Here is a 25000-nt window from a genome sequence, read left to right on the forward strand (position 1 = left end):
TGCTTTCCTTCATGTCTTGCGTATGAATGCAGAGCACATGCTAAATTTCTAGTACCTTCTTGCATCAGTTCAGGCTGTACTCAGATTCATTCCTCAATCTCAGTGGTTGCCTGAGCATGATTAAGCATATCGGTCAGTGTTGTGAATGTCTTCAACGTCGTCTACCTTAAACACTCCTCTAGTATCGAACACATTCCTTCTTCCCCATGATATTCCTTGGGGCTCTGACTTTGCTGACTCACATCTACCAGCCAGTATCAAAACTTTCATGACACTCTATAACTAACCTAGTAAGATGCAGAATTTAAAAGTTACCAACATTATACAGCACACACACTCTGGCCTCCTAAAAGATGTATCTTTTTTGTCAGTAGAATCTACCTCCTTCCAATGCCTTGCATAGGACTTTCTCTTATAACTAATTGCAAGGTTGCTGAATGTCAGAGCAATTGATCTTTGAAGACTTACCTTCGAGGGACAGATAATATCATGGTGGATATTCAGAGTTTCAGACGTGCAAGGAGCTGCTATTCCTACAAACCGTACTTATTAGAATCATTTCAAGGTTGCTGTGTCTTGGGGGAAAAGCAACATTTCCATATCACAGCTGCCTCACTTACTAGGTTATTGTCCTTGGCCAGAAGTCGAAAAAGGCATTGTTCAAGTACCCTTTTTGATTTGTGAACAAGTATGTAAACTTGAAATGCAGCTGCTGCCACTCACCTCCAGCACTTCTGACTGTAATACATTCTTAAGACACTGTGAATCCCTACTGACTTGCAAGAGGGGTTGTCATAATGGTTAAGGTGTTTTCCTCACAGATGCAAAGTACAGGGTTTTTGATTCTCACCTTTGAAAAGAAAATTGGCTAGGCTTCAAATGACTCAGAAGGGCAGCTAGCCTAGCACTTGCCTAAGGAGTATGAAGCTCTGTAATTTTTCAGACATTGAAAACGTATGCCATGTTATGTGGTAAGAAATTAATTTATCAGTCATGTTGCATTCCTCTTGTCTGCGTCTATCATTTTCTTACAGACATCTTACCTGGCGCACAGATAATTCTAATTTTACTTACCTGCAGTTCATGGTGGTGTATTTTTACACTGATGTAAACATTTCAGTACATTTTAGAATGTAGCTAATCATTGTTTTCCAGGTGCTTTGTGTACACAGCATGCAGAAATCTTACATTTTTTCCACAGTGCTTTGAAACGCGAAGTACAATGTAACTTCCTACTACACAGTGCTAAGTTCTTTTTCTACTGATTCATTTAGGTGGTATTTAGTTGTTTGATGATCAGTTGAGCTGTAATGTTGAGTTGGTTAAAATTATAGCTTCCTTAATATAGTCACTGCAAGAGAGAATTTGGTTTTCCCTTTACAAAAAAAATAGAAACAAAGATGCATCAGTGTCAGATTTGATTATGTCAAGTATGTATTGCATTGGAGGAGTGCAGTCTCCTGCATGGGGCATAAAAAACAGAAGTTTCAAAAGCCACTGAGAGAAGCACTGCGAATGTTTTTGTAGTGCTCTGTCATTCTACATATAAGGCCGCCTTTGGAGTCGATACTAATATTTTTTCCTAGGTTGCTACTAGGCAGTAGACCAGGTAAGCTAATGTAAGTCCCAGTGCTGTACCCATGTAATTGTTTCCTTTGTTCATAAGGGATACAGGGACCAGGCCTGAGGTTAAGTTGCTGTTTCCCATCCTTTTAGCTAAGATAGATTTGAAAATAGCGAAATAACTTATTTGCTGTACAGAAGGCAGGAGTTAGTTGCAGAGGTGAGGATTGTTTGGGAGAGTTATCTCTATCATGCCAATGGGCTTGCTTTATGTTGTGATATAGATTTTAGATCCCTTGATGTTGTATTTGTGTTACTACCAGACTTGTGGATATGCAGTAGTTCAAGCAGGACTGGGTCATTAATAGCTTTGTAGAAAAGGCACATCATCACATAATACAAGTCAGAAATGAGAGCTGGAGCTTTTAAACACTCCAGGAAACACGAGGAGCTAATGCCCTAGGTTATTTTTTTTTTTTGTGAAAGACCTTTGCATTTTCAAAGGTTAGGTGCTTGAAGAGCTATATATCAACGCGCACTGTATTTTGGTATTGACCAGATGAATTATTATATTGTTGGACTAGGTGCAAAGTTCTTAGTAATCAGTTGGGCAAGGTATAAGGCTGCCTTAATGATAGAAAATGTGTGGTGGCCAATGTCTCATTTGGGGGTGGGGTGTTGTTTATGTGGGAGATGTGCAAGAGTTCCCTTTTCCCCAACTGTACAATGTTACATTTTTGGTTTTCAGCTTTAGACTTTGATTCTGACACCACAAATTTGTCCTGGTTAAATCCTATTGAAGGATGCGATTGTCATCAGTGAACCTAATGATGCCTCCAGGCTTGATATTTTTTGGTCAGCTAAAGGCCATTAATATCATTTTTCATTTTGGGTAAGTAAATGACAAATAGAAGCGGTCCCAGAACGAAGCCCTTATATACTACTGATGAGAAGTATCAGCTGTGATCCAGGGGAAACTGTCAGTACTCCAGCTGGCAATCCAGTGGGTTACATAGGGATGCTATCTGAGTTTGATGACTTTGTCAGTACTATATGAGTGGTGTATAGTGACAAAGGCCTTAGCTTAATTGATGTAAGCTGTGTGAATGATAATACCCATGGCCGATGCTTCTGTGACTCTCTCAAAGAAGTCATCTAGGTTTAGTAGGCGTGAGCTACCTTTTCCAAAGGAAGATTGTCTGGGTCTAAGGACTATAGGTTCCCTTTGAATGAGGTCTGTCATTGTGGATTCCATGACCTTGCAATTGACACTGATTGGTGTATAGTTGCCAGGGTCCATGATGAGTCCCCCCTTGTGGAGGGTACCACTATAGCTGTTGTTCAGGCTTCCGGCCCGTATCCAGTGAAAATGCTGTGGTTATCTATATTAAGGAGGGGGTGCTTCTTAATGATCAGAAAACAGCTCGGTATGTTGTTTGAACACACACACAGCTGATGCTTTTGGTCCTAGGCAGCACATGTATTATCTGTCTTGAAGTGATTTATAGTTTTGTAGTTATTTTTGCTGCATAGGCCAATTAAGTCATTAAAAGTGGAGGCCCATGGATACCATGGACATATTTCTTGTCTCCTATACACTGATCTAGTTTAACTTTAAAGGTATCAATGTTTTTTGATTTCCTAATCCAAAGATGTAGTTTATTCCAATACTTTGGTAAAGTTTATGCTAAATAGTTACCCCTCTAACATTTTGTGTTCTTCTCTGTTGTAAATACTGGTCCCATATCTCTAATATTACTGTGTGGCATTTTAATAGTTAACCGGATATTCTTCGTGTTTCACCATTGCAGTCATCACATTTGGGTTATCCCTGCCAGGGTAGCCCTCAGTCGGCCTGAATACCAGAGGCTTAGTATTTCTGCGTCGGTTGCTGTCACTTCAGGACTGACATCAGGTCATCAGTAGTATAAAGTAAGGCAGCCAACGCCATTACATCAGTCTTTCATGCTGAGGAGCCCGAAGCAGAAGTAGTTCGCACGCGTGCTGGTCAGCCGCTACCTCAGTTTTCGTTTTCTGAATTGAAGCTGAAGTCTTCTAAAGCTAAGTACCCCATTGGGGATCCTTTTTTCTTGCTCTAACCAATGTCAGAAAAAGTTAACAATTGTCTTGCCTGTAGAAAGCAAATACCACACCGAAACTGTCATTCTTACTGCGTCACTTGCTTAGGCCCAGACCACAACGTCCCTCGCTGCCGTTTATGTGCTTTGTGAAACGCCAGAACTATACATTGTCGAGCCCTTATTGTAGCTAGATATTTTCGTTCTCAGTCCTCAAATTCTGATATGCCTTCCTTAAGCCATCCGACAGCAGATCTTCCAAAAAACGTAAGGATGAAGACAGAGACAGACCGCACAGGTCCAAACCTTTCGATGATGCTTCCGTTAAGCTAGTCATCAGTTCTCCAATCCTCAGAGAGTAGCTTTTGCAGCCCTTGATGCCCACTTCTGTGCACTTGCAAGCCGCTACTGAGACCCTTTTGGAGTCCGGTATGCCGTAAAATTCTTCAACGACTAAGGATCCTGTGGATGTGTCTACCTTGGATGGGTCCGGAGCAGCTGAGCAGGCACCGGCTTCTGAGGATGTATTTCTGACTACTGTTTCTCGACACAGACTGACTTCTATCACATCTACCGTTCTTTCAAAAACTACTGAGTTTCTAAGGCCAGGGTATGAACCACACCCAAGAAACCGACGACCCAATCTCAGGCACCTGCTTCCTTGCTTCAGTCTCAAATGCTTAAAATGGCAGAAGACTTTAAAATGCTAATCGGGGGAAGCCAAGCTACCCTTTCCAAAAGAAAAAGAGATTTGTCCCTAGTAGTTTTATCTGAACAGGAGTTCGATGATTCTATTGCTTCTGAATATGAAGACATGCAATCCCTCTCTGCTTATGAGGATTCTGGTGCAGAGGAATCCATTCCTTCAGGCTCTCCACCCGAGGACTTTTCCTTTGGGGAAACCATACATACTTTAAGGGAGCATTTCCAATGGGAATATCAGGACTACCCTCAGTCTAAAAAGATACTCAGGGAATTCTTTGATCTTCCACAGTACAGACCCTTGGCCATTCCTCCTGTCCTGGATGTTGTGGATGATATTTTCATGGAATCCATTTAGACTCCTGACACTCTCCCTACTACTCCCAGGAAACCTGACAGGTATTATAGAGTCCCTGACTTGCACAAATTCCTTTCAAAAATCCTACTGCTGACCCTGAGGTTATTTCTCAAGGGTCTAAAGGAATTAAAGCAACTTCTGCCAAGAATTCCACCCCCTCAGAAAGGGATTCCTGAGCATTAGACAGATGGGGTAAAAAAGTATATACCTCTGCTACTCTTGCTATTGGAGCAGTAAATTGTCAGTTCCATATGCTAAAACTTCAGCAACACACCATGGAACTCCTCAAAGAAAAAATATCATCCTTTCTTGCTTGTGCAGAAAATAGAGTTACAAGAGTTAATGCATTCTGTAAGTCAAGTAACAAAAGTACACCTTACACTGTGGTTTTGATGCCCTAGAAGCATCTTGCAGGGCAGCAGTCACTGGTTCTGTCCTTAGAAGGCATGCTTGGTTTAAGGAACAGCCATTGCCAGACCATGTCAAATCCAAATTATTGGATGCACCCTTGCACAAAGACAGACTTATTTGGCACCAAGGCAGAAGAGGTCTTTAAAAAATGGAAGAAAAAGAAAAATCTGTGCAGACAGTTAAGGATTTTCTGAAGGTTCAGCACCCAGGTTCAGTAGGCATTGCCCCTCCAAGCACTGGTCTTTTCCTGCCCCCTCCACTTCAGTTCAGCCCAGACCCCGGGGTGGCAGACCCCCCAGACAACAGCCACAGAAAATGCAGAGATCAAAGCAATGGAGTTCCTCCACTTCAAAACCAGGGAGTGCTAAGCCATCCCCTCATGGTAAGAACTCACAATGACTCTCCACTTCCACCCCCTCCCTCTGCCCACCTGCACTTTCCTGTAGGAGGAAAACTCTCCTTCCACGCAAGCACCTGGGCCACCATTACCAACGGCCGCTGGGACCTCAACATAGTGTCCCAGGAATGCAAATTTTCTTTCCACACTCTACCATCCCCAAAAGGATTTCCCAGATCTTCCTCCAAACCAGTGGGCGAGGCCAAAGCAAGTCCTTTCCCTGCTCTCTATGAGGTCAATAGAGCACGTTCCTGCAGAACAAATAGGCCAAAGTTTCTACTCCAGGCTCTTCCTGGTACCCAGAAAAGAGGGGACCTGGTGCTCCATCCTTGAACTATCCATTATAAACACTTTCTTGGTGATACCAAAATTCAAAATGCTCACCCTCCCACAACTACTACCTATGCTCTCCAAGAATGCTTGGTTAGCCACCCTAGACCTAAAAGAGGCTTACCTTTCACATCCCAATCAGGGAATCATGCAGGAAATATCTACCTTTCAGGGCAGGATCTCTGCATTTTCAATTCTCTGCACTTCCCTTTGGCTTATCTACTGTTCCCAGAGTTTTCACAAAATGTCTGGCTCCCTCCATTGCTTTTTGCAGAAAAAGAAATATTCAAATGTGCCCATACTTAAACGACTGCCTAATTCAGGCAGACAGTCAGGAAAAACTGATCAAGCAACTGGTTTTGTAAAAGCCCTGCTGACCTCCCTAGGTACACTATCAGTGAAAGGAAATCCAAACTAGTACCCACCCAAAAGATATTATATTCCTGGGAGCAAGCCTGGACACAGCATCTCAGATGGCATTCCTTACTCCAGAAAAGCAAACTTATCTGACAGCTTATTTTTCTCAGCTAGCCACCAGACTCCAGTTATCCACAAGGAAAATCCTGCAAACTCTGGGGTTCATGGCATCTTGCATTTTACTCATTCCATATGCCAGACTGCATATGAGGAAACTTCAATGGTACCTGAAAAGCCTTTGGTGTCAACACTCTCAAGACCTGGCAACTCTTATACCTATGATACCTTGCCTAAGGAACGATTTTCTATGGTGGGCAGCAGCATGCAACCACAACAATGGACTACCCTTCTCACCACCCCACACCACCCAGACCCTTACCACAGACGTATCAGACTATGCCTGGGGTGCACACCTAGATGCAGATGCGTACAGGGCCATTGGAGCCCACATCAAATACATCTGCACATCAACCAAAAACAGATGTTAGCTGTTCAGCATGCATTGACAGCTTTCAGGTCCCTTCTCTCCCCAGGGGCTCTACTGATCAAAACAGACAACACCACTGTGAATGTGGTATATCAACAGGCATGGAGGGACTCACTCATACCCTCTATGCAGTCTCGCCATGACCCTTTGGCACACAGCCTCACCTATGCAACTAGACCTGTTAGCACAATTCCTGCCAGGCTGTCTAAACTCTCTGGCAGACAGCTTAAGCAGAAACCTTCTGGACACACACAAGTGGCAGCTAGACCAAAGAACCTTTGCCCTAATAACTCAGAAATGGGGCATTCCGAAGGTTGACCTCTTTGCTTCCCACTCCAACCATCAGTGCAGCCAGTTCTGCACCAGGGAGCCTCACTGCAGGACCTGGAAAGTGGATGCCCTATCCTTCCAGTGGATCAGCCTCTCGATCTATGCTTTTCGCCCACTACTTCTCATTTCCAGGGAACTGCTCAAATTAAGGGAGGAAAACCCGAGGACAATTCTAATTGCTCCAGACTGGCCTTGCCAGCACTGGTACCCACTGCTGCGCAGCCTGTCCCCTCTGCCCCCATGGCATCTCCCTCAGATCCCAACCCTCCTGACCCAGAGGGAAGGAGAATTCATGCATCCCCAATTGCAGACACTCAGTTTGGCAGCCTGGCTTATTCCCTGACCACTAAACAAGCTGCCAGTCTCAATAAACAGGTTCTACATGTTGTAAGTGAGGCCAGATGCCCTAGCACTAGAAACTCTTATGCTGACAAATGGAAAAGGTTCTGCACCTGGATCTAGGCTAAGGGAGCCGAAACGGCACAGCCCTCCCTACCTCTCATTTTGGATTGCCTAGTTGTCCTAGCGAGAAGAGTATTTGAGCTACAAGCACTCATGGCTGTAGAGCCCTTCATCATCTTCCATGCTGACAGGGTGTCCCTCAAGACTATAACCCATTCTTCATGCCAAAAGTGGTGTCCAGTGTGGCTCTCAACCAATCCATTCATTTGCCCACCTTTTTCCCTAACCCACAAAGCAAGGGTGAAAGGATACTACACTCTCTAGATGTGCACAGACAGCTCAGATTTTATCTAGACAGGACTAAATCATTCAGAAAGACTGATCAGTTGTTAGTCAGCTTTGCTGCAGGAGCAGAGGGCAAACCATATCCAAGCAAACCATTTCCAAATGGATAGCACACTGCATCCATTTCTGCTACAAGCAACACGGGAAACCTCCCCTTTAAGGGGTCAGGACTCACTCTACCAGAGCAGGCTCCACCTCTGCAGCTTTCCTCAGAGGAGTCCCCACCAGGGACATCCTGGAGGCTGCAACATGGACATCTGTTCACACCTTCACCAAGCATTACTACCTGCCTATCTTTTCCAAATCCAGAGCAGGCTTTGCCACTGCAGCCTTGCAGGGCATCCTAGCCAAGCCCCTAGTCTTATTGACTGCCTCCACCCTTTTCCTCAGCTTTGGGAATCAACCCAAATGTGATGACTGCAACAGTGAAACACGAAGAACATAGTACAGGTGTGTACACTTAACATAAATGTAGATGTTCGAGTGTATTCACTGTTGCAGTTCTGGTTTCCCTCCCTCCATCCTCCTTTTCTCTCTCTCTCTCTCCTTACAAGGAACTTTTTGGTATTTACTTTCTACTGGTGGGGTTCTTCCACCATATACTGGCTGCCACTTGGGGGCTTCTGACAGTTGGGGCAAGAAAAACTGATGTAATGGTGTTGGCTGCCTTACTTTATACTACTGACGACTTGACGTCAGTCCTGAAGCGACAGCAGAAATACTAAGCCTCTGATATTCGGGCCGACTGAGGGCTACCCTGGCAGGGATAACCCAAATGTGATGACTGCAACAGTGAATACACTCGAACATCTGCATTTATGGTAAGTGTACAGAATTGTACTTTCTCATTCCTAAACTCTGCATCTTAAATGGCTCATGACCAAATATAGCTTTCCTCTCAGTAACCTGTAGAGTATGTTATGTAAATTCAGTTGTTTTGGTCTGTTTGAATATGAAAGATTAACTACACTATTTGCCTTTTTTGTATAGTGCCTCTGATTTGATTCTGACATGCCAATGTCAGCAAGGTTCAAGCAACAAAAAATAAATTATGTTCTATTATCTGTTATACAATTGAAATACAGTGTTCTCACTAAATCCTAGTCTCTGTATTCCACATTTGTTAGAGTTAAACTGATTTGCCACTTGGCTCTTGTTTATATCTCAGTAGCTTGTTATTTCATAGTCCAGCCAAAGCCAACTGCAACATTAAGATCCTTAATATAAGGAACACCTTCGATAAACCAATGACCCATCAGTATGCCAGTATTCCGAAATATACCAGTTGTAACAACTTTACATTTATTCTCATTAAACCTTAAACCTGTTTTGGATAGCCATGTCTTCTGATTTGTGGAGATGTGGACTGGAGCTAGAAGTGAATATAGCTGTTTTTAAGTTCGATCTTGCTCATAACTCTTTTGAGGTTGTGTTTAGCATGCTGAGATTTTATTATGTTTTTTTAGGGAATGGACTTTTTCCTTTTGTTGTAAAGTTTGTTTATAGTTGAGTTCCACCACAGGGCTTTGTCAAATAAGAAACATCTCCACAGAAATTAAGACTGGAGTATAAACCTTGGATACATACAGCATCACCTGTTATAGGGTCATCGGGGCATGCAGGAGCTGTAGAACCACCTTATTTCAGCAGCAAGTATGAGGTGGCAGCATTGGCCAAGTTTCTGAAGATGACTGATTTGGATGGTATTAGTGGAACTATGTGGTGAATATTACCAGTGATATTATTAGATTGGTGAGGGTTTGACAGTGGTTGGGAACAGACATGTTGTGCTGGTGAGAACAAGTGTGATTATGTTGGTGCCTCTAGTGGGTGAAGCGTTAAGGGATTTTACATTGATTATGTTGAGGAAGTGTTCTGTAAATTACTTTTTGAGGAGTAGATGTACCAGTTAATGGAGGGTAGTTAAATCCCCTCAAATGATGGTGTTTAGGTTAGTAGAGGGGGAATCTTGTTTTTGTGTATGCTTCATGATTTGTGGGGGTCATGTGCAGAGTCTTGTAGTTTGCCAGAATATGCTTCGATAGCTGGGTACCCTTCATCTTGCCACTTCTAGCAGTATCCTTTTAAGTGAATGTGTAAAAATTGTGTGCGGACCATTATAAAGAGCTCATTGTCCAGTGGTAGTGTGCTTTTCAGCATACTGAGATTGCGGGGTGCTATATAGTCTGTTTAAGCATTAGAGAACCATATAAAATCAGAGCCATGTTTGGTGTGTTTAAACAATTAGTTGGACAGTGATGAATTATCTGAACAAAGAGGAAGGTATGATATCCTACTCTTCTTTTGGAAAACAATGAAACTGGCAATGGGGACCCATGCTTTGGTTGCCTTCCAGACTACATTTCATGTTTCAGGGGATGTGAATCTCACCACAGACATTTTGAGTCACTGCAGGAGTCCTGTGCTCAAATTTCAGGGTTCTCCAAAATCCATATGGATTGCTTTTCAGAGTTGGTCATTCTGGTATTTGTGTTGTTTAATATCAATAAAATTGCTGTCCTTTAACCACTCTCCTATTTCTAGTAGTGTACAGGGGTGAATGGAAGTCAGAAATGTGCTTGGGAGAATGGAGGAGAAAGCACCTGTATAGTTTCCCCATTCCTTTGTTTCTTGCTGCTCATAAGGTTTAGGGTGGGGAGGATGAAACTTACATCAGGTGTATTTTGGAAGCTCTAAAGGCCTTGCTTTCAGGTCCTTCAGTCTCTCATTTAAGACCATGTTGTTTTGTGGGAACAAAAATTCACTAGTCCTTTGGCAGAGTAACTTTTGACATTTCACAGTCTAACTCCTTCAGTAACATTTGTTCCTTCTGAGTATTTTTTGGGGGGTAAGAATTCATCCTTGCATTGTGCATCTAGCATTTTAAGGGTTTCAGACAAGTTTTGTAGATTCTTCCCATTTCTAGGCCTTGATGTTTTATGGACAATGGTGTATCTTTGTTCCATCTTCATGCATCCATCTCTAGAAAAGGGTACACGCAAGCCCAGTTTTGGCTGAATAGACAGTGAAGTTAGGGGTCTCTTTCCTTTCTTCTTTGAAGATATTCCCTTTTGGAGTAGGAGTTTCAGGCTGACCCTTCTGCCTACCTGCTTCTGCAATTTGTTTGACAACCTTTGACCTGGTAAGTTCATTTAAGACCTTGCTTTGGGTTCTGAGAGTCTTTTTCTCCACCATGTAGATATCTAGCACAATTGTTGATTGGTGAGATGCTTCAGATCATGGCAGAAGCTGCCTTTTTATCCCTTGTCATGCAGGATTATGAGCACATTTGTCAGATGAAGCCTATGGTATTTTACCTTATCAGTGAGAGCTTTGGCCATGAGCTTATTCCCCAGCCTCTAGCAACTGTTTGAGGCTTCTGCTTTATTTTTAATTTTTTTTTTTTTAATTAATTTGTTATCAGGGTATGTTAACTCGTCCTTTTTGGATCATTTTCACTTGTAACCTGGAGCACAAGGGGGAGAGGTATATATATATATATATATATATATATATATATATACATGTGTGTGTATATATATATATATATATATATATATATATATATATAAAATCTGGATCTAGGACTGTCCATCGAACACATGTTTCAGTGAAACGTAAATGGGCGAGCTCAAATTCACAAAAGTGCATTTTATCGAAAATGCACTTTTGCCAGAAGGTAAGTAAGCAGACAGTTGTTTGCATGTAGGTTTAGTTGTACAAGCTATTGCATAGATTGTGGTACAGTGGGGATAAAGGAATATTCCCTTTTCTCCACTGTAGTGCGATCTTGGAGTGAGAATATTTAAGTACAGGGGTGTGGGGGGCACAGCCCCCCACATGGGAGGTGCAGTGGGGGCTTGCCCCCTGCATAAACGTGATTAGTCTTTTATTTTTTAGTATTTTTTTATTTTTTTTTTAATGAGAAAGTGCATTTTCAATAAATGTACTTTCGCGAAAGTGTGTTCGATGGATGACGTTTCTGTGAAACGTGTGTCCGATGGACAGTCCTAGATCCATATATATATATATATATATATATATATATATATATATATATATATATACACATATATCTATATACACACTCACATAAATGTATACATATGTATATATACATGTGTCTGTGTGTGTGTGTGTGTGTGTGTGTGTGTATATATATATCTATATATATAGTGTAGCTGATCAATTCCCTCTGCTTGAGAGGTTGGCTGCCCTGTCTTGGTTGCATGGATTTTATTACTCATCATGTTTGTGGCCTTTTTGTCTGGCCTCTGTTAATTAATCTAAGTTTGGTCACCTCCATGGGTTAAGTCCTTAGTACCACAGTGCTTTAGTGAACCATAGTGCTTTAGAGTTGGCCTCCTGTGTTTTTCACAGGTGTATGTCACTTAATCAAATGACCACATTGCTGAATGTATCATCTCATCAACAATGCAGGCCGTTGAACCTTTCTGACTGAGGTTGTGATATAGTGTAGATTGGGAAATTTGTCCTTTTCCCACTGTAGTGTGATCTCTGAATTGTTATATATAATTAGTGGGGGTGGGGGGACTTTGACAGCCTGCATTGTTAACAAGATGATGTTTGACAATGTGGCCATTTGATGATTTGACCATAGACCCATTTTTCTCGGTCTCGGTGGCCATTTCTCCCTTTGCTATTAATGTTTGTACTACTTGGTATTTTATCCATGAGCAGACTGACCACAGAAAGTCTTCAGAGTACGATGTTCAAGTTATCTCTGTGTTAGTTGATCTTCATGGGGGGTACTTAGTGGTTGGTTCATTTTTTTTATTTTCTGACATTCCACTGAATATGATCTCTCATTTGTAGGTTCATTAATAGTTATTAGGCTAGCTGCCATTGCAGGCCATTTTAACAGTAGCCATTTTCCATTCTTGTGCTCAAAACAATCTATCCCTTTTGGAGTTTGATTGACCTTACCCATCCCATGTTTGATAGTTATATATATTGCACCTAATGAGAATAACTGGGATCATACCATAGACGATTTCAGGACATCCATGCATAAGATAAAGCATTGCTATAATTTGCAGGGAAGTCTCTCTACAAATATCACGTTTATAATTTTATCAATTTGAAATATTTGTTGTTTCTTTACTTGGAGGGGTAGTCCTCATGTTTGATGGGTGTTGAAGTCCTAGAGATTGTTGGGTTGAGATGCCCCTTCATTAGTATTGGATGCTCCTTTGTGCATTGCAGTTGTGTGCTCGCCCCCAGGCTTGGGAAATGAAACTAACAAAATAATAGCTGCCAGGAGATCTTTTAAGGACCATGTTCTATGGATTTCTATCACCTTCTTTTTGATATAATTACTCTGTCATCACCAAGAGTGGGCTTTCTGATTGTAAAGTATGCCATTTTTAGTAAAGTTACATCAGTGGAGCTGTATTTATTGAGATTCATAAATTTGTTTTATCTACTATATGTTAAACAGCTGTACAATTACTTCTGACCACGTGTCATCTGGAAGTATTAATGATATCACTGAGGGGGGGGGCATGTTGCACTTCAGTACCTTGATGTATTAAATTGAAGGGGGCCCTGCTGTGCTAGAAACAGGTAATGAGATTCTGTAACATTCTGTTATTGAATCTCATCTGTTCTAAGCATTACTTTAACTTACCCAAGGACTCAGCAAGGCTATTGAATCCATACAAATTTCCCTGGTGCAGCAGTTCCATCTGTAATCAGGCTTGGTGTTAGAAGCAGCGAGCCTGGTCTACCACAGATGAAGCTGCATTGCCATGACACTGTTCAGCACAGAAGCTCCACTTGTAGGGTGCCATGGCTGTCACACCTGCACTCTTCTTGTCCAAGACGAGGACATGTTTGCAGGACTACTAGTCTACCGGGAAATTGTCTGCTTTTGAAAACTGGGCTGTGGCCTCTACCTCCACAGAAGTGTGCATGTGAGTGTTCCCAGACTCCTGCCTCAGACACCTAAAACCTGTAGTACAGCTCCACCTGCACGCGAAACTTGTTACTGCAAGCACTGTGCTTTTTCTATTAAGTACATACAGATGGGCTTTCCACCTTCCCAAGAAGCACATTAAGTTTAATGCACAGTGTTCTTTCTACCACTTGCTCAGTAAATGTATAACACACACAAACATATGTTTTTTTTTTTTTTTTGTCAGTTTAGAGGATGCACTCGTGTTGGGCTGTCAGGTTATTCATGTCATAAAATTTGCTTTCTTAAACTTGAAGGCTGTCATTGAGGTGTTTCACATACTTAAAGTTGTCTTCCTAAAAGTGATCATTCCATGGTAGTAAACTTTTTATTAGTGTTACATCTGTTTGTTTGTTTGTGTCTTTCGGCTTGTCCCGGGTAGGGGTCGCTAAGGCGGAAATCCGGTCCGCTAATGATTGGTAGTGGATTTTTACATACCCGGTTACCAGCCCTAACGCACAGCCTTCAACGAAGGCACGCCCCATTCACGTATGCCTCCACACAGAAGACGCTCTAGCTGAGAATCGAACGGGACAACGTCTTGCTATGAGGTGACAACGCTACTGCAGCACCACCACCGCAGATGCATTAGTGTTACATCTGTAATAAACAGTAATCCAAGTACTATACTCTTTACTAGAAGTCTTATCCCTTTGTTCCATTTGCTTTTGTTAGCTTTAATATTAATATAAATGAAAATTATATGTTGATTTATTGTTTTCTTGTCCAACTGAGTGACTGATTAATCGTGCTGCAGTTCGTGTCACTTTGTGTTAAAATCTGCTACAAACTACATGCCAACCCAGTGCAAGCTGTTTTTGTATCTGCACTACATTATCTAAGTACAGGACCACTCCAACTCAGAATCTGGAAGTACATGGTCTGCCATTTAGCATATAGGAAATACAAACACAAGTTTATTAAGTGGAATAAATATAATTCCAGTGAAGAAACTAAGTAAAAACTATAAGTTGTGGAATCAGAAAATCCATATTACGTGATGAGTGCAAAATTGCAACATAAGTATGACCGTATAAAAAAAACCTTTGCACATATTTATGGAGAATCTGAAATATAGATCTACCCATTCCAAAGAAGATCTCTCAAAGGTAGAATAATGTTGTAAGTAGTTAAATGTTATGTTTTCCTTATACTCTCATTTTATGAAAAGCAGGTAAAATCAACCCCCTTGGGGGATTTATACCAAAAGACCATGAGTTATTGGAGGTAATGAGGCTTGCCATCATGATCTGTACTTAGATGACATCCATCTTCGAAAATTTACTGCATTCTATATTGAATAGTCATCAACTCTTGTGTCACCAATCTGTCTTTCTGCCTTGAGATCATGTGTCCTTTATGCCCCTTCACTTCTCCATGCATCTTCTCCTCCTCTTGTATTTTTATTTTTTCTTGTACTAATGCAGAAAATAATTTTTAAGTCTTTTGTGCTACTTTCAGCGTATTGGTGTCAGTACTTGCTTGGTTTTAGTTGGAATACTTTCTCCCAATCAGTTGCTTATTCCTTTCAAAGTTTAACCTTAGCTAACTCCTAAGCTACCTTTACCAAACAGTTATTATTACTTAGAAGTCATGAGTTTTGAAAGTGCACATCTTGAGAAGGATCTGCAGGTGTGGTACATATATCATTCTACTATATATATGCTGAACTTTTTATTTCTTGTTAAACTGACTTTAATTGTAGTCTGTTCTTTTAAGTGGCTAAGTCCCAGTTGGCACACGTGCTTCTCTTCATGGAGATCCTTGATCTTACTAAAGGTCCACTATGCCCTGTATGCACTTCCTTTTCCTAGAGTATATTTTCTTCCCTACAAAGTGATGCATACACTACTATATACAGCTGTAGTCAAGAATACCTACTTATAGGTAGGTAAAAGCACTAGACTCCTGCGTTTTTGTACTTATTTGCATCAGTTTTAATAACAGCTGTCATTGTGTGTGTGTGTGTGTGGCATAATTTAGCTCCTTGTTTCATTCTGTGGGATTTTTCTATTCAGCCTCCACTGTACAGCATATTGAGCTTAGATGAAATCTCACAGTTTTATGTCTCCACCTGTAGATGTTGAAAATAGGTACAAAGGCCTTTAAAAACTAGGTATGCCTGTTCAATAAATTCACATATAATTTGCTTACTGAACAACTTAACTCATCCCACTTGAAATAAAACTGTCATATACAACACAGAAGTGCTTGTTTAAAAAATTGAAAATGGCAAAATGATGCTAAAAATAATAGGCATGTTATCATTTTATTGTGAGACGAACATGTTTCTAAAAAAATCTTCCTTCTCTTTGTATTTTAATTTAGAATTTCTACAAGTAGATAGTACAAAACTGACTATGACTAGTGACTACTAAGAAACAGAATAAAATCAAATGTAGCTGTGTCCTCTCATTGCATCTGTGCTTAAACGTTTTTCCACAGAGCACCCCCTACTCCACGGATTACACCAGCAATAAGTAAAAAGAAACATTAAACATAAAAATTACATACTAGTACATCAGAATTACTAGTCAATAAAAGGTAAGTATTCAGGTAGCATACCTAAACTAAATTATAGGAGTAGAAGCTCACATAATTTAGTAGGAACAGCAAAGGTGAAAGAGAAAAGAGAGCGAGTTACCACAGGCCACATGATCTACCTTCTACATTTCTGTATTTGTTTTCAGATTTGTTTTCTTCTTTTCAGCTTTTTTGTTTACCACTTGTCACTTCCTCTAGTTATTGTTCTGTCTTATTTTTTACGGTGGTGCCCAATACATTCTTGGTGTAAAAGTTTTTTTTTTTTTTTTTTTTTGTCATTTTAAAGGATGCACTCTTGTTGGGCTGTCAAGTTAGTCATGTCATGAAATTTGCTTTCTTAAGCTTGAAGTAGTGGACTCACCGTTAATTTGCTGATAGTGTTCCACAACGGATCTGCTTAAATCAGAATCCACCAGACTCTCCTGCTGGGCCTCTGGCTGTCTGTCTCCCTCCTGTGAGTCTGCTAGTTGAATCCTCCTCCCTTCCTTACTCTGCTTTGCTACAGATTTGTAATTGCTTGATAAATAAAATAGAGATGAAGACCAGTACTGGGACAGTAAATCACTAGTCACATCTGTGATTTCCTTCAGCTAGTTTTTTTTTTCTCCCACCTGAACTTGCTTGTTCAGCAGTTGGAACTTCATGACTTTCTTGCCTCCTTTCTTTATTGACTGGTGCTGCTCTGTAAATCACTAATCACAACAATACTTTCCTTTAACTCCCTTTCTCCTCCCCTATGTTCTTACCTTTTCAGAACTGAAACCACGTGGCTTTCACACCTTCTTGCCGAGTTTGTTGGCCCTTCCTTATGATTCTTCATGATGATGTGTTCCACCAAAGTAAATAAAAGAAAGTAAATAAGTACATAAAATTCCAGCTTAAAATGGAGGCAAGAGTCGAGGTTTAAAGAGGACAATTGGTATTTCTTGGCAGCCTGTCATACAAAGGTGAAAGATGTTGTATACCACTAAAGCTGTAGAGCTGAGAGGTATGCTCACAATGCTTTTTGAAATTTGTTGTTTACATCGTGTCATCTTATCGAATTTTATGGTTTGTAGCCTAGAAAAACTCAACAAGTTATTTGTAACCCTTCATTCTTTCTGACCCACTGGGATTTTAAGTATTCCATCTTTGGGCACTTGCAGCTTTTTTCCTGAATATTGTTATTTACTGCCATATTCTGTGCCTCCCTGTGGGATCAGAAAGTGTTTGAGCCTTTGGGAGAGCACAGCCCTTTTACTGTTTAGTTTCAGAGTAAGAAAACCTCATGCCAGAGATAGAGTGCCTGAAGGAAGAATGCCTTTAATTAATGTCTTCCTCTAGCACTGTTTTGCAGTTTAGGAAGAAATTGCTTATTACACGACATATAATGTAAAAAGGAAACAAGCCAAGACAGTACACGGATAAAATGTTTCAGCTAATCTTTGCATAGATTTTCAAAGTAAGCAGTAATTCTGAATATTGTCATTATAAAAAAAGAAATGCAAAGAAGGCTGGAACTACTAGATAACTGGCTGCACAACTTAACTTCAGCACATTATTGTTTGATACTAATAAGTTCACACAGTAATGTGGAATCTGGAAATAAAACATAGAAACTTAAAATGCTGTGTAACAGTATAAGACTGTGTTTGCAGGTAGGCAAATTTACATGGTGGGGGAGGGGCTACCACCTCCACACTGCTGCTGCTTTACATATTATTTCAAAATTAGTTTTCTGAGGTACTGCAGCCTCTGAATTAGTATGTAATACAATACATTGCATATTGCTGTTTTGCACTTGTAAGTATCACGCAGATGTGTATTGCAATTCTGCATTGCTCCATGGAAAACTATTTGAAGCACCCTTTTGTGTGTTAGAATTTCAAACTAAAAATTCATTTGCACATTACCTAGTGGCCTGCACGAATAATTAAAAAAAATCTGAAAAAAAAAATTGTTCAGAATTGTTCTGCCGGAGGAAGCACCCAAAAAAACCCACAATCTGGGGGCTTCACTGTCCTTTCCCTTACCTTTAAACATTCTAACTCCAAGATTGGGCAGTCAGTATGAAAGAGAAATATTAATCTGTTCTACATCCATGTTTTTTGCAGTCTTTGTGATGGTGTAAGTCAGTATGGGGATGTAGAGGAGAAGTACCCTACAGTGAGGATGGAAGGAGGCTTTTGCAATATGATAATTTGTGCATTTGGTAGGTGGGCAGTTCATGTGGCAGTGCTTAGTAATGACAGTTCTGCTGTTTTGAAAAAATCTTACATGAGGCCCAAAAAACTTTACATGAATGGAGTAAGGCATAATAATGTTATCTTTTGAGGCTACGGAGTGCATTGCATGAAAGAGTAAGAGTCGGTAAAAAGTAGTATAATGTCACTATGTGCTCCCCATAGTTTTGGGTTAAAACCAAAAAATAGTAATGGCTACTAACTACATGCAGTGCTAGAGGGACATTTATAAAGCATACAACAGAAAGTTACAGTAAAATGTTTTTCAGTTGATAATAGGTCTTTAAAAGAGTGATACAGTGTCACAAAGTAGGCACATGGGAATTCAGAGAGTCAAACTCTGGTCAGCTCAGTTTATATCCATTTCACATTTCTGCTGCTTATTAAGTTTCCTTATTCAGTTTCTAAGGTTATCATAGGCCACTATCTGATGACAGGAAGGATGGTGCTACAAAAAGGATTGCTGTAGGCACATATTTCTTGCACTTCATGTTATTTGACATTGTAATTCATTTCAGTGATCAGAATGTTAGGATTTTTCTTGTTACTCTGGCATACAGTAGTAGATGGATTATACAAGTGTACATATGAAACCTAGCACTTACTTTTCATATACGTCTGTTGTCTTTGGGCTTTTTTGCACCGGACAATTAAACGCTGAGTTTAATTTCATGGTTGATATAATTCTGAAATAACTGTCATCTAGAAATGATTTTAAGCACATTATTTTAAAACTGATTGTATCCGTCTTTAGTGGAAAATTTGACTTCTTTAGCTTTCTACAGTGCAGTTGTCTCATTTTAATTATAATTCTAGTCAGTAGAAATGCCTAAATGAAACTGATGTAGTTTTCTGCTTTTAATTGTATAATTTAACCCACTTTATTTATTTTTAATTCCAGCTGGGCAGCTCAGCCAGTCTGCACATTTTGCTCTACAGTTGCCTTATAATGTGCTGGGTTTGGGTCGAAGTGCCAACTTTCTTGACCATCTGTATGTTGGAATCCCCCTACTCACTGGAGAAAAGGTAACTTTGTGCTTTTTACTGTATATTTTTCTGCTTGTGGCGCAGCGGTGGCATTGTTGCCTCAGAGCAAGAGGTTCTCCCGTTCGATTCTCAGCTTGGGTTGGGAGTGCCTTCTGTGTGGAGTCTGCATGTCCTCCCCGCGGTCGAGTGGGCGTTTGAAAGACATGCGTTGAATGGGCGTGCCTTTGTTGAAGGTTGGGCGTCAGGCTGGCAACTCAACACCATAAAAACCAACTGCCAATCATTAGTGGACCGGAGTTCAGCTGTGGTGACCCCTAACCGGGAAAAGCCGAAAGACAAACAACAACAACAATACTACACAAAACGTTATGTCACTGTTTGTGATGACTGCATATTATTTGAGGATAAAACTCAGAAGCACTAGAGAGGATAAGTGATGCATGTCACACAGTGTACATACATGTGAGAGGTGGGGAAACTAAACCGAGTGTTTGTGTTGGATACTGCACATTTGCATTTAGATAGTTATTTTGCTTTCATTTCTTAAAGAATATTCATGAAGTTATGGTGCATATTTTACACTGAAACATAAGTAGGTTACACTAGAATTGTTTCTGACTGGTATTGTTCATGAAACACACTAGTATCTTCTGAAGGTGTGCTTCGATAGTCTTCCTCCAGAAGGCAAACATTCGTCGTACCAAACAATCTAGATGTTAACATATTCAGTAACACAATTTTGATAATACTTTAGGTATTTCTGCTTTTCTTCTAAAGTTCTGTTTTGGGAGGAGGCTTGTTTCTCCTTGTAATGCTGACTAGTCACTGCAGGTTGAGACCACCCTGTCTGTATGTGAAGGGTTGTGGTTTGTATGTTTTATTCTACATTTCATACTGCCATACTTATTTACAGTCCTCTTTTTAGTATATACACATGTATGTAATATTTTTTTACAGTCACCTGAGAATGGCTGACTGAATTATTTTTGCTGACCTCGGTGTGAGTTACATGTGTATGTGTATATATCTGCACGTCTTACATTTTGTCTAAGAAACTTCATCTAATCACAAAATATCTAAAACTTCATCTAATATACTCTGCTGACAGATGCAAACGCAACCTTCTAGAGAGAGGGATATAGCATATCGGTAGGCATTAGAAGGGTATAAATACTGATCAGCACAATGAATCCAAAAATCACAAAAGCTTTGATTTTCCATATCCTTACATACTTTTCTAGAAAATCTGATTCAGTCTGTGTTTTCAATGAAATGTGTTTTAGATTAGTTGTGATGCACTTTATTTTTTTGCAGATTAAATTTGTCATAAATGAAATGTCACATACCCATATATGTCTAAATATATATATATATATATATATATATATATATATATATGTGTGTGTGGAAAGTCTAACTGGGACAGAACCCATTTTCAGTGGAGGCCTGGGGAAAAGCACTCCAGATGCATGCCTTTCGAATGTGGGAGGAAACTGATGCAAAATGCAGGGAGGACATGTAGACTTAGCACAGAAGGCACCCCAGATGAAAATCACACCGGAGAACCTCACTGTGAGGCAACAGTGCTAACCATTGCACAGCTATCTCTTACACACACACACACATACATATATCTACTTGAGATTACCGAAATGTCAGTAGACCGACATTTAAAACACCGAGCCGATAACACCGAAATTACACAAAACCGACACCTCACATACCCGACACACAAAATCCCGACACTACAAAATCCTGACATACCTCCCTAAAACATACAGACAACAACACACACAAACAGCATACAGAAAAAAAAGCACAACATTCCAAGTAAAACTGCCTAGTTCGCCTCACCCACATCCCGCCCACCATCTAAACCCTTACCACCAAGACAAAACATACACTACAAATAAAAAACCCTAACATACATACCTTCACATTTCACATGTTTGCAGGGGGGGGAGCTATGTTCCCCATACCCCCCCCCCCATAGGGGGCTGCGACCACCAACCCTCTGCAACTTACAGATACCAACTCAGAGATTGCACTACAATGTCCACAAGAGCAGATTTCCTGTTCTGCTCAAGTTGGACTGTCAAGCATTCGAAAGTCGGCATGCGCATGTGTCACTCATTTGACAAGTCAAGCTTTTCGGCTTGGTGTTTTAAAAGTCGGTCTACTGAGCTCATTTCACTGAATTTTAATTCACCCTGAACAAATCATTGAAAGCTCAAATGACTGAAAACTCATTTCACCAAATCTCATTTCACTGAAGTTAAGTATTGGCACTGTGTCGAATACTGTAAGGCAAGTAAAAGGTATATACCCTTTTCCCCACTGTAGTGCGATCCTGGAGTTGGTATATATAGTTGGGGTGGGGGCACACATCCACAGAATCTGAGTTGAAATGACATATATTGTCACCATTTTTATTGTTACAAACTTCACACACCTTCACAGACAGATAGAGCAAGGTTTTCTGAACCTCCATTAAGTTATTTTCAAAGTGATTGGTTGTCATCTCATAGCTAGGCATAACAGGATGAATAGTAGCCCCTCGCTATTAGCTCTATCCATAGAACAGTCAAATAACAAAAAAACAGAAAAATGTTCAAGTAGAAATTAAAATTAATAATCCAAGATTCCACTTAGACATGAACCAACAAACATTTACCTTAGCATAAATGACTTTATCACTTTCATCCACCTTGTACCAGACTTGATCAGAAATTACATAATTTACCAGTTACAACTTTTTATATAGTAAACAACCAATAAAAACTTTTAAATAATATAATATGTAAATATATTATTAACCAATTCATTATATCCTTTGTTCTTTAAGAAACATTTAATATTAATTGCTTCATTTAATCCTGGATGATTGTCTGTTCTTAATTTGTTACCAATCAGTTTCCTTTCTTTCAAGTTTATTTTTATAATCTCCACCCCCTAATGCCAATAGAAATGCTGTCTAAAACATAAAATAAAAACTTCTTGAAACCTACACAAGTCTTCAAGTGTTTGTACAAAGCATTTGTTTCTTCTTTTACTTTAATAGAATAAAGATGTTGTTTTATTCTCTTCTGTATAAATCTCATCATACCAACAAAAAATGCTGAACAACAGGAACACATCCCTATGTAAACAACACCCTTAGATTGACAACTATAGCATCCAATACTTTCAAAATGTTTTGTCAGTATGTAAGAACCATATTTAAAGTCCCTCATAAATGAAACTGCATGTAGAACAGGAATTACATTTAAATGTTCCCTTGATTTTGTCAGTTAATTGTGCTGGAATTAAACTGCTACCGTGTTGTAATAAACTTTTTTTTAACTAGTATTCTTCATGTGTATAATTATTGGTTTCGTATCTACCACATCAAACAAGTCTTTATTTCCTTTAATAATATTCCATTTGCTTTGAATGATATTGAATTTGAATTTATATTATAAAATTATCAGCTGACATGTCCAAAACATAAGCCGGATGATATTTGTTTGAAGTACTAGAATCAACATTACCCTATACCAAAGGTTTCAATAAAATCGGGGGAAATTGCTCTTATCTTTTATACAGTATCTCATCAGATGTTTTAGTTAACATTTTTTCATCATATCCCCTCTGTTGGAATAATCCTTTAATAAATTTTATTTCATTGAGAAAATCCTGGTCTATGGATGCTAAACTAGAAGCCCTAATTAAATGTTTTTATTGGTTGTTTTACTGTATAAAATGCTGTAACTGGTAAATTGCCATTTCTGATGAAGTCTGGTACAAGGATGAAAGCGATAAAGACATTTTTACACTAAGGTATGTACAGTAGTTTTCTCGTTTGTTGGTTCACGGCTAAGTGGAATCTTTGTGTGTGTGTGTATATATATATATATATATGTATATATATATATATATATATATATACACACACACACGCACACACATATGTATGTACGTATATATATTTGTGTATACACAAGTGTGTATGTATATATATATATATATATATATATATATATATATATATGTATATATATATATATATATATATATATATATACACGTGTGTGTGTATTTATATTTATATATATATATATATATATATATATACACACACACACGCACACACCCACACACGCAGTGGATATAAAAAGGTTTTGTGATATAAAAAATAAGACCACAATAAATAATTTCTAAACTTTTGTTAATGTGACCTATAACCTGTACAACTGAATTGAAAAACAAGCCAACATAAAAAGCGTAAAATAAGCTGGTTGCATAAGTATGCAGACCCTTAAACTAATACTTTGTTTAAGGCCCTTTTGATTTAATTACAACTTTCAGTCTTCTTGAGTACACACCTGCCATCAGTTAGAGACTCTGATTAACCCCAAATAAATTTCAGCTGTCCTAAAAGGATTTTCCTGACATTTACTCAATTGCCTGCTTCAGCAAAAGCCATAGGATCATAGGTTGGTACTAGGCTATCGGCCCTAGGGCCTATAGAAGCCTAGCCATAACAATTCCCTTGCTATTTCTTCCCACAGTATTTATTTCTCTGGACCCCTGTCTCGCAGGGCGACTGACGTGATCCCGGGGTGAATTTCCTATCTTCCATCCAATCATTAAGGTTCCTTTTGAAGAGGGCCAAAGAGGCACTCTGCTTGACATGTATGAGCAGTCTACTCTAGAGTCTGGGGAGTCTCTGGGTCAGGAACCTATCCCTCCAGCATGTTTTGTTCATTGTGATAACAAGGTTTAGATCAATGGAGCGTGTGTCTCTGAGGGATTGGGATTTCTTTAAGTGTAGCATGTCCAACAGCTCTGGGTTTGACATGGCCTTGTATGTTAAGCAGAGATCGCCTCTGAGTAGACGATATGCAACAGAGTATAGGGTGGAGTATTTTTAGACGGTCAACATAGGGCATCTGCTTTAGGCCTATGATTCTTTTAGTGAGGTATTTATGAAGCCTTTCCAGTTGTTGCAGATATCTTGAGAGGTACATACCAAATGAGGTGGTGTATTCCATAATGTGTCTAATGAGGGATGAGTACAGTGGGACAATGGCCTCCTTTCTCTGGATGAAAAGCCCTTAGTGATGAGGTGTACCACATAGAAGGATTTCCTGACTGTTGTGGCAATGTGGTTATTGAAGGTGAAACCACTGTCCACCTGTGACCCCAAGTCTCTTAACACACTTTTGGTGTTTAGTGTACTGCCACCTATGTGGTAATTCATAGGTACATTTTTTTCCCAAAGCGGATAACTATACATTTCTTGGCATTGAGTTTGAGCCCATGGCTCTGCCACCAAGCATCTGTTTCTGTAAGGCCCTTTTGTAGAATATCCACATCATTTGGGGATTCAATAATGGCTCCCAGTTTGCAGTCATCTGCAAACTTTGTTAGCCAGAGTCCCTTAGTGTTGGCCTGTGCTTCAGAGAAGT

The 25000-nt window shown here is 39.7% G+C and overlaps 1 protein-coding gene across 1 annotated transcript in view; it reads left to right on the top strand.

The window, feature by feature from the left end:
* Positions 1-25000, top strand: part of LOC122810136 (T-cell immunomodulatory protein-like) — a gene marked incomplete at its 5' end in the record, with an annotated part of 1692898 nt that overhangs the window by 1555025 nt on the left and 112873 nt on the right. The window contains one exon of the mRNA XM_044081610.1: positions 19465-19589. Within this exon, the coding sequence (XP_043937545.1) occupies positions 19465-19589 (125 nt within the window). The remainder of the gene's footprint in view (positions 1-19464; positions 19590-25000) is intronic.

Source organism: Protopterus annectens, chromosome 8.part1, assembly GCF_019279795.1.
Source record: "Protopterus annectens isolate FY-2018-M chromosome 8.part1, PAN1.0, whole genome shotgun sequence".
In the NCBI taxonomy this organism is placed as follows: domain Eukaryota; kingdom Metazoa; phylum Chordata; order Ceratodontiformes; family Protopteridae; genus Protopterus; species Protopterus annectens.